Source organism: Metarhizium acridum (assembly GCF_019434415.1).
Source record: "Metarhizium acridum strain ARSEF 324 chromosome Unknown scaffold_1, whole genome shotgun sequence".
Taxonomy (NCBI): Eukaryota; Fungi; Ascomycota; class Sordariomycetes; order Hypocreales; family Clavicipitaceae; genus Metarhizium; species Metarhizium acridum.
This window is the reverse complement of record NW_027094015.1, coordinates 7214237-7224757: the sequence shown is the minus strand read 5'-3', so window position 1 is coordinate 7224757 and position 10521 is coordinate 7214237. Positions and strand designations below refer to the sequence as shown.

At 50.4% G+C, this 10521-nt stretch overlaps 4 protein-coding genes across 4 annotated transcripts; 2 read left to right on the top strand and 2 right to left on the bottom strand.

The window, feature by feature from the left end:
* Positions 1-3542: 3542 nt before the first annotated feature.
* Positions 3543-5572, top strand: J3458_002236 (uncharacterized protein; the record flags this gene model as incomplete). Its single annotated transcript, XM_007813321.2, has 5 exons — positions 3543-3862; positions 3926-4342; positions 4419-4518; positions 4578-5140; positions 5213-5572. The coding sequence occupies exons 1-5, from the start codon at positions 3704-3706 to the stop codon at positions 5570-5572; spliced, it is 1599 nt and encodes a 532-aa protein (XP_007811512.2). The 5' UTR covers positions 3543-3703.
* Positions 5573-5672: 100 nt separating this feature from the next.
* J3458_002235 (uncharacterized protein) lies at positions 5673-6584 on the top strand (the record flags this gene model as incomplete). Its single annotated transcript, XM_066117197.1, has 1 exon — positions 5673-6584. The coding sequence occupies one exon, from the start codon at positions 5673-5675 to the stop codon at positions 6582-6584; it is 912 nt and encodes a 303-aa protein (XP_065979089.1).
* A 1278-nt stretch (positions 6585-7862) lies between these two features.
* PHO5 (acid phosphatase pho5) lies at positions 7863-9778 on the bottom strand (the record flags this gene model as incomplete). Its single annotated transcript, XM_007813320.2, has 4 exons — positions 7863-8209; positions 8286-8870; positions 8939-9171; positions 9240-9778. The coding sequence occupies 4 exons, from the start codon at positions 9776-9778 to the stop codon at positions 7863-7865; spliced, it is 1704 nt and encodes a 567-aa protein (XP_007811511.2).
* A 256-nt stretch (positions 9779-10034) lies between these two features.
* Positions 10035-10367, bottom strand: J3458_002233 (uncharacterized protein; the record flags this gene model as incomplete). The annotated part of the gene is made up of 1 exon (XM_066117196.1): positions 10035-10367. The coding sequence occupies one exon, from the start codon at positions 10365-10367 to the stop codon at positions 10035-10037; it is 333 nt and encodes a 110-aa protein (XP_065979088.1).
* Between the last annotated feature and the right edge of the window lie 154 nt (positions 10368-10521).

The window sequence follows — 10521 nt, the reverse complement described above, 5'->3', positions numbered from 1 at the left end:
TGCCAAAGCCAAAGCTGATCGCTTATTTCAGGATAGTTTGTAGACTTGGACGTGCACCCGCGTTCACGAGTCAAGGGCAGCTGCCTTTCGTATCTATCCCGGTAAATGCAAAAGCATTTCATTGCGTGGCACGGATCATATCGTGGCCGGTTCAGCTTCGTTGCATGTATCGGTAGCGGACATTGTACATCTCCATCTGACAGAAAAAACGCAACCACGCTCTCGAATTGTTCGTAGAAGCGACTCGTGAAAGTATACACTTTTATACTTGCGCAATAGTTAGATGCCACGCTAAGCCCTGCATGTGGACAAATTTAGGAAATTGGAATGGCCTACCTCGCCATTGATATGGCTTCTGTCAAAGAGGACAACGCCTCCAAATATTTTTGCCTCGGCCCAATATCCCACTATATCTGCTATTCCATATGGATATTGTTGATGCATGAGGTATGACTCGTGATAGAAGGGGACAGGGGGCTCTTTAGGGATAAACTGATATTTATCAGATCCCTTGGCTTCGAGTTTGTCTTCTTTCGATAACCCCTCTTCGTACTCTCCCTTGTGGTGAGTCTGTTCATTTTGGAAGAGATAGACTGCAATTTGGTGGCATGCTACAGCTACGAGCTCTATCAAAGCAATTTCACAGGCTTGGATTCCTAGTTCTGAATTTTGAAACGAGTCGAGAGCCTGGGTAAGCAACTTCTGTGTTAGCCTCTTGCTACTTTTGGACGAAGACTAATATGTACATACGTGAGCCTCAAATGTAAGCGAATCCAAGGTAAATTTGCTTCGGAATGCACGAGTCTTTTCTACAATCCCGTCACACATACTTGGGTGTAGCTGTGCTGGATGGTCGGTTGGTCCAAACAAAGAGTGAAAGCGCCGTAAAATGATTCGGTTTTTGGAAGCCCGTCGACTATCTGGGTGTATGTCATTTCGGCCAGATCGGCTCCAAGTATGTTGAGTACAGCTCGCTGAAGAACCTCCAGATGACTTGGATCCAGGTTCTGGTCGTCTCGATTGCTGTGATTTTAGGTTGGAGAAGAGGCTCTAGAGGAATCGGGCAGTCTTGTAGAGCGCGCATTTCCTTGAGTAACTATTCTTTAGCTTTCCAGGGAACGGGGAAAAGCAACATGGCGTAATTTCGAACTCCGCAATGTTTGTAGTCACGGCTGAAGACGAAACGAGGACCAACGTGTGCCAGTGTTTATTTCAGGATTTTCAAACACCGTTGGTAGGGGATGTCTGGTTCCAAGCGCCAATTTCTACACAGATGGCAGGGATTCTTGTTCATGTGTGCTTGTGCCACTGCCCATGAGTTCGCCCATTTGTCTGTTTGCGACCCGAGTTTGGCCATACACCTCCCCGTGTTGTCCACCTGAACTACAATCAGGCTGTTGTGGTCAGGGAACAGAGAGTAGTAGTAGTGGGAGAAAGCGGCCGTTGGCTCGAGCAGCCTTGTTCGGAGGCTCGTTGGAGTATTTCCGCGATGTGAACCTGGGGCCCGACCAGGCAAGTGAAGTCACCTTGAACACGAAACATTCTGCTAACACGAGTCCCAAGACGGGGCTTGCATACTTGACATTTTGGATGGATGCCCATACTGTGGCATACGAAGTGCCATTAACCGCAATCAAGCACCTCGTGAAGAACCCCCGCTGCAAGCTACAGACTGTCACCGGTACTGAACATCTACACCCGTAGCGATAGGTACACTTTCATCTATAATAAACTATGCTTTCCCGTTAGGGGGTGTCCCAAACCGGTTTGAGCAGAGAGCAAGTCTTGCGAATGGGCCTGCGAAGCATGGCTCCGGTTAGGCAAATGCCAATCACGTCACATAACGTGAGAGGGATGCCGTCATTGGATACATTCTCTATTGGATTGATCGTCTTCATCAACGCACAAGCAGTCCAACTTTGAAGCTGGTCACCAATTCATCGTCGCGTTCCGCTTCTCCTGACCCAACTTCTAACATGTGGAGTATAAGGTCTCGCTTGTCATCCAATTCCGGGTAATCATTCGACGAGAATACTTCTCTCCTCCAAAAAATCGGACCGGGTCTGGGCTTGTTATCCATCACTCGTAAAGCTGAAGCCCCTGACTTACGAGGATGGCTCTTGAGACTTGAAGATACATGGCACAATCAAGACCATTGCCGAACTCCCTGCCATAGCTGTCGGGATGTAGGGAAAATTACAAATACATGGTAATAAAGGTTTCTTATTTCGGCATACTATCAGATTCAAACCTACCTAGTTAGTAAGTGGACTGTACCAAAAAACACCAGTCGTCCAATCCGATGGAGAAATAACTTACTAAACCAAGGATATGCAAATGCCACTTGCTACCTATCTAGGTACCCAGGTAGTATTTACTAACTCGGTCGACGGTCGACAAGTCGACATTAGGCTCATTTTGGGAACATTGAGCGGCTGAACAAGCGACAAGCGACAAGCTCTGCACTAGTACTCCCCAGCAGTGGAGCAGTTACACTTGACAGTTGCCGCGTTACCCCCATGTCAACTGTCACAGGTCTTGCCAGCTGCACTACTAAAAGTGGAGAACTCTCCTGGTAGTGCATGGCTTTGAGTGCACCCACCTTTTCCGCAATACCTAATGGGTACCTTAGGTATCTTTTGAGCACTAAGGTTAACTGCGGCTGTGATATAGCCTTTATACTTAACTTGGGAAATAGCAGGACTTTTATTATCATATTATTTCTTAGTGAATTAACGTACCTTTTAATATTAGATTTTTGATTGGTTAGAACCTAAATTCGGTACCTCCAACGCACCTCCGCGCACTCAAAGGTTATCACATCAACCATGTCCTCAGATTAGAGGTGCGACGCCACAAAGTGCCATTCCACCAGACATGTGTACGGCATTGCACACTATCCATTACTGGGTGCGTCGAACTATGCAGCCCCTGTTCCTGGTGTTTCACGAAATAGCAGGCATCACAGGTATCACGAGGTTGACTTGTTGGACAGCTGCTCAATCTTGGGACACCCTTGCATCTATTCTTTTTGTTGGCTTACATGCAGGTTGTGGATACATGAGCATATTACGGAGTACGATATCTCGCGTGACACGCAGCCTGTTCACGCACGCCCCCGAAGCTGGACGCCACGTTTGGACAAAAGTACGGGAGTCGTTGCCTACCAGGTTGTCGATGTTATTGTTTGCGCTCGTCTTTGATTCACCGCCCCAGATCTCCCCCTTCAAGCCTCCACAAGCCCAAGCCTCTGGGTGCTTGGCAACTTGGCTCACCGTGGTGGCACCATCACATGGGACAATACTACACTGTGCTCCGTTACAGAGGCATACGGGGCAGAACGACGAGGCTGGGCTGCTCAATTCTGTACCCGTTTGGCGTTTGGCGTTGCCTGTTGGCTGACTCGGAGTGGATTGTGAGATTTTAAAGGGCTTGTACGGAGTAGTTCTTGCGGCGGCGGGTTGTGGGCTCCTTCCCCATGGGCTCCTCCTCAGATCTCTCGAGCTGACACGGTGACACCTGCTTAAATACCTACCTTTGCCCTCTTCGCTCCCCCCCCAGGCATGGTCAGCCAGGCTAGACTGATGCTTTCCGTCACTCTGCCCGGCTTGCCATCCAGGTGAAATAGTCGACTCAGGTCGTCGTTTGGTTTTGAGAAGCTCCCGCGCTCCTGCTGCAGGTTTGCAGCGCTACGCCAACCATCATGTCGGCCATCTCATCAATTGTCTCGGCCGCTACCGCGACGCTGTCTTCGCCCACAGCTACCTCCACCCTTCGCGCATCAAATCAAGGTGGTATTATCGATGGAGCAAACCCCACGAAATACAACCCCAAGGACCCTATCATCCTGTTCATTATCCAGGTTCGTGGCTGCATCTCTGCAATCGACATGTTTCCCCTCAACTGATGACTGACATGGCATTAGGCGGTGCTCATCGTCACCGTGTGTCATCTCCTGCATTGGCCGTTGTCAAAGATTCGACAGCCTCGGGTCATCGCCGAAGTTGTCGGTGGAATTATTCTCGGTCCCTCGGTCATGGGACGTATCCCTGGCTTTCGACAGGCCATCTTTCCCGACGCTTCGTTGCCCAATCTTTCCAATGTCGCAAACCTAGGATTGATTTTGTACTTGTTCCTCATTGGACTTGAAACCGACGTCCGATTTTTGATTAGCAATTGGCGAATTGCAACCTCTGTTGCCGTTGCAGGGCTGGCTCTTCCTTTTGGCGTTGGCTGTGCGTTGGCATATGGTGTGTACCACGCATTCCGCAGTGACGAGGGACTGGTCCCAATCAAATTTGAGGTCTACATGCTCTTCATTGGTATTGCAGTTGCAATCACGGTACGTCTCCGCATAAACCCTCCTGTTGGTATTGGTGCCCTTTTCCCGCCTTGCTGACCTGTGCACCGCGCTCAAGGCCTTCCCGGTCCTGTGTCGTATCTTGACGGAGCTCAAGCTTCTTGATACCAACGTCGGCGTCATCACCCTCTCTGCTGGTGTTGCAAATGATGTCGTCGGTGAGCTTTGCCAAACCACCCTCTTTCCGGCCGATATAGGAGCTAATTACAATGGACAGGGTGGATTCTCCTTGCCCTGTGTGTGGCGCTTGTAAATGCTGGTTCAGGCCTGAACTCGCTTTGGATCCTACTTTCTGCCACTGGGTTTATGCTTCTCCTCCTGGTCGTCGTGAAACCGTCTCTTTTGTGGCTGTTGCGCCGCAATGGAAGCCTCGAACATGGCCCATCGCAGAGCATCATCTCGCTCATTCTTCTGATTGCCCTGATCTCCGCCTTCTTCACGGGCATCATTGGTATTCACCCCATTTTCGGCGGCTTCATGGCCGGACTCATCATTCCTCGCCAGGATCGATTCAATATTCGTGTTACGGAAAAGCTCGAGGATCTTATTGGTGCTTTGTTCTTGCCCCTCTACTTCACCCTCTCCGGTTTGAATACGAATCTGGGACTGCTCGACTCCGGAACTGCCTGGGGATACATATTCGCTACCACCTTTGCAGCTTTCTTTTCCAAAATCATCGGCGCGTCCGTGGCAGCTCGATTTAGTGGATTAGTTTGGAGAGAATCGTTTTCCATTGGTGTCCTAATGAGCTGCAAGGGTCTTGTTGAACTCATCGTGCTGGTCAGTCTTGCTCTTCATGATAAAATTGCTCAAGTCATACGTTGACCACTGACGCCGACATGTTTTGTCTAGAATATTGGCTTACAAGCCAACATTTTGAGTACCAGAACATTCACCATCTTTGTCGTCATGGCTCTTCTCACCACGTTTGCTACGACGCCGATAGTGACCGTGCTATATCCTCCTTGGTATCAGCGGAAGATTGCCGCATGGAGACGGGGAGAAATCGACTGGGACACTGGTGCTCCCATTTCCTCCCCGTCCAGCTCCCAAGGTCCCAAGGAGGACGACTCTCTTGGCCTCGAAAGAGTGAACCGCTTACTCGTCTACCTTCGTCTCGACAACATGCCTTCTCTTCTGCGCCTTCTTTCCATGTTTGGCGACCCCTCCACACCGAGCAGCACTCCCACGCCTTCAGATACAGGGAACTGATGAGATTCGCGACATTTCTGCTACACCCCCTTCCCGGGGCAGGGCTGTCTGGGCTCATGGTATCCGTCTCCTCCAGCTTACCGATCGTGACTCTTCCGTAATGACAGTCGCCCAAGTTGACGATTTTAGCCGCCATGACCCCGTAGTTAACACCTTCCGGACCGTTGGACAGCTGCACAACCTCTCAGCATCTGGCGAAGTCGCCATCATGCCTGAAACCCGATTTGCTGAAGCTCTTGTCGCCAAATCATACAAGATGGCTTCAGATCTCCTTCTTGTTCCTTGGACCGAAACTGGGGACATGGGCGATTCACAAATTTTATCATCTACCAGCGTCAACGACAAGATTGGGTCCTCGTACGGATCCTTTGTTAAATCAGTCTTTGACTCACACGACCGAAACGTGGCCGTCTTCTTTTCCCGCAGCGATCCTGCCGCCGAAGGAAAAGCCAAGAGCGAGGAGCGTGTCAAACTCATGCGCCAGTACTCATTTGGTGCATTGAAGGAAGACCTACCGATTGCCCCGGGATCCAACGAACCATATCACATATTACTCCTCTACTTCGGCGACGAAGACGACAGGCTTGCTCTTCACCTCGTTATTCAGTTGTGTGAGAAGTCCAGAACAACAGCCACTATTCTTCGTGCTCGTTCTTCGGTAGGAGCATCCAACTCTGTCGGGGATGCTCTGTTCGAAAGGGCATCATCCCAATTACCCGCATCCGTGGCATCAAGAGTCAGTTTCAAGACAGAAACGGGCTCATCTACTGTCGAAGAACTCGTCCAGTACGCAACAGCAGAGACCCAATCCGATGTTACTGAGTCCAAGGCAGGCCCTAAGCTGGTCGTTGTTGGTCGCAGGGTGGCCGCCCAGCTGGACGAGGGTAAGCTGACGCACAGGTCGAGGGAGGATCTGGTACTTTGCCTGGGCAATCTCGCTGGAAATTTGGTTGCAGGGGGTGTGAGGGCTGATTTGTTGGTTGTACAAGCCAAGGCTGCCGAGAACAAATAATGATGTGCGACGAGCTATTATTGCATGTTTTGATATATAACGAGCTGTAACCGATCTTCATGACCTAGTACCACTACGCGTGGAAGAATATCATAGCCACCTTAGAATAGTCATCTTTCCGTGACCGTCGCCGTACGGAGTGTCTTTTGAGAAATGCTCTGTAAAGTATAAGCGATTCTATTTACATAAATCACTAATCAGTAATCCACGCCTATGTTGTGCCTCGTGAAACACTACCAATGGTGGATCGTACGAGTTTTCCTGACGAGTTGTATTAACGGTGAAAGCTGTACGGCTGACCGGCTACACACATTTTGGGTTGACTGTTTTCACATCTCAAATAGGCAGAAACATGGTGGCATGGCAAGCTTTACACGTAAACGTCCCAGGAATATGCCCCTCACAGAGCCCTCGCAATAGCATCAAAACCATGCCGCGGATACTCATGTGCAAATCTACGAGAGGCCAGAAATAGCTAGGCCAGAGCTGGTATTACAGGCAACACAATGTCTCCGCTGCGGCACCCAAGCTGGCTTCCTAGGCGCGTCAGATGATCCAAATCAAGTTCGCAATGCCCGTGGTTCACGAGAGACGGCAGCCGCCGGGCGTACCCCTTTACATACCCGGGGATCCCAGGCTCGTGGGAAGATGGCAGTGCTCTTTGGCCGAGGGGAGTCACACGAAGTATGTGGAGTTTTGGGCGCTCTCGGTCTGAACGGGCTGCGATGGCGTAGAGCGAGCCTGGGTATACCTCGACGGTTGGGATGGCGCGTTTTCAAGTAATCTTGCGCTGTGGGATCGTGAGCGAAGTGTAGTGGCTTTGAACTTGATGCACAGAGCATTCGTGAAGCTGAATATGGGTGCATTTACTCGTTAAGCTGGGCGTTCACACTGACGACCTCTGGGCGCTGCATGTTAGCACTTCGTTGAGGGAGGTGTTGCATTTATTGTCTATTGGATGATTCTTTAAGCTCTTTTCTTTCTTTCAATTTTTTTTTTCATAAATCTCACCACTATCATACTATTCCATATTTCAGCAACAGTCTTATACAATGAGTGTTTTCTATACATGGTATCTATAACAATGCCTCATAGCTAATGCCCCCCGTACGACGGTTCTTGTTCGTTCATACTACTTGTTACAGTAAGTCATACAAAATAGCCAACCCATTCCAGCACAAATTAGTCAATCAGGTGCCTTTAACGAACACGGGACATGAATCGAATTTAAAAAACAATGGTTAGAATGATGACGCTGTTTGTTGCCTCAAGGCTTATTTAGGATGTCTTGACGGGCTCCTCTCCGTTGGAGCCGTTAGTACCATTGGAGCCACGGTTGGCGTGGGTGACAGCGTAGTCGTCCTCGCCGGAGAGCTCCTCGAGGGTCTTGCGAGCAGTCTCAGGAATGAACAGGGTGGTGATGCAACCGAGCAACATGAATAGGGCGTAAATCTCCAAGACGTGGTCCATCCAATTTTGGCCATTGTGCGTCTTTAGAGTAGAAATGGCGCCCTGACCAATGATGGAACCAACCTTGCCGGAGGCGGCAGAGATACCGTGGGAGGTAGAGCGGTATCGGGTAGGGAATACTTCACCGGGGACAATAAAGGTCGTGGTGTTGGGGCCTGGCAAAATGTTAGTAATCTAAGGTGTTTTGTTTTCTTTGAAAGCGTCAAGTACGAGGCAGAGCATTCGACTCACCAAAGTTGAAGAAGAACTGAGCAAGGACGTAAATAGCTAGCAAGCCGTTGGATGAGATGTGGTTATAAGCAAAACCCATGACGATGAACAGGATGGTGAGGATGATGAAGCCCCCGAGCTGGATAGTTTTGCGGCCAAGGGTGTCGATGGTGGCGACGGAGACCCAGTATCCGGGCACAGCACCAGCCAAAACAATGATTAAGTTACCAATGGCGGTATTGTACAGGAACTGGTACACATTGGTGACGGACTTGCCGCTGGTAGCGAAACCAATGGTCTGGAGAATCTGAGCGTTGTTCAACGAGAGACCGTAGAAAGCGACATCGAGGCAGAACCAGGAACCAGCAGTTCCGAGCAGGAGAAGGAAGTTCTTGGGCTTAGCATAGTGACGACCAAAATCACCCCAGCTGGCCTTGGGGACCTCGAGGTTTGCCTTGGCCTGTTGAGCCATGGTGGCGCGGGCGACCTCGTCAGGCTCGCTTTCATGCTTTCCGGTCATGTAGGCCTCGACATCGTCGCCGGCCTTTTCGACATCGCGGGCAACATCGAAGGTATAACGAGGGGTTTCTGGGATGGTGAGACGGACTATGAAGAAGTATTGGATTAGCTTCGTGTCATGGGGTAGCGACGGCTTATATGCCAGTCTGACTCACAGTAAAGGGCAATGCAAGCAGGAACAGCACCAAAGCCGATTAGAGTACGCCACATCTTGTCAACAGCAACCTGGCAGTCGCCAGTGCAGTGCTGCTTGTCCTTGGCGCCCTGTAGATAACCCTTGAAGCCAAGGGTAACGAAAAGCATGACAAAGGCAGCGCAAAGCTGGCCAAGACCCTGCATGGCAAACACAGCAGCCATCATGGCACCTCTCCACTTGGTGGTAGCGAATCTAGGCGATTGAATTAGCTGCGTTGATAACTTGTGAGAACCTGTCTGTGTTGCCTTGGAGGAACTTACTCGGAAGTGATAATGGAAGACAGAGGGTAATCACCACCAATACCAATGCCCATAATCACACGCCAAAAGATGATGAGACCAATGATGTCACAAGCGGGAGAACCAGAGGTCAGAGCCTGGCCGATTGTAGCAAAGATAATGACAATAAGTTCGAGACCGTACATCTTCTTACGACCGACCAAATCGGCCAACATACCGAAACCAAGCTGGCCAACGACAGTACCGGCAGAGGTCGCCAGCTTAATGGCGTTATCAGAGCTGGTAGGCATAGATCCGACGCCAGGGTAGTAGACTATTCCCAACATGGTGGTCAAGAGAGAGGCCGTGAAGATATCGTAGGAATCAGTGAAGAAACCCACACCGGCGACAACACAAGCACGGACATGGTACCAGCCGAAAGGGGCCTTGTCGACCTCGGCGAGGGCGAGGCGACGACGCTCGTTGAGATCGGAGATGTGCAAGAAGTCATTATGGAAGTTGTGGTAGGCACTGTTGCCTCCAGACGTCTTGGCGACAACTGCTGGACCGTTTCCAGACATGATGGCCTCGTACCTGTCGAAACGATTGTTGTATGGGGAAGGAAGCCAAATTCGTCTCAATGGGATGTAAGTCCACTCGTTTGTAATGAAACAAGACGAAATAGAGCTATATGAGTTCTTGATGAGGAGAGAATTGAAGGCTCCGCACGGGACAGACGAGAGGGAGAAAAAGAGAAGGGATGGCCATCAGCCACCAGGGCAGCTTATATTGGGGCATTATACTTTGAATGAGGAATCAAGATGACTTTTCGACTATTCATCTCGAACCGGGACACCCACTTGCTAAGAGCACATGGGTCGGCTCGGTGGACGAAAATTGCAGTTCCATGTTAGCATCCTTGTTGACGACTCGCCGCGGAACAGCCTCAGAGACGATGATGCACTTGGCACTCCTTTTTCTCTTTCGTTTCTTGCTCTGACGCCTCTCAATATCAACCAACGACCATTGAGGATGCTCGGTCGGGGTGGATGTGCCTGGGTTAGGCCCTGCGTGATGAGTCGAAATGGTGCTTCGGTATCGACGACTTGGACGGGAAGTCGTTAGGTGTGGACCAATCAGAGAGCGCGACCGAAACACGTTGTCTCGCATCGCCAAGTAACTTGGCGATGGCTTGGCGATTGGCCACGGGGAGGCGTTCCCAATCGGTTTGGCCTACTCCGTACTGGCACAACCGTAGTCGTCTGCACCTGGGGGCTGAAGCCACTTTTGCGTAGTGTCTTGGGGACTGGGCAATTGACGGATG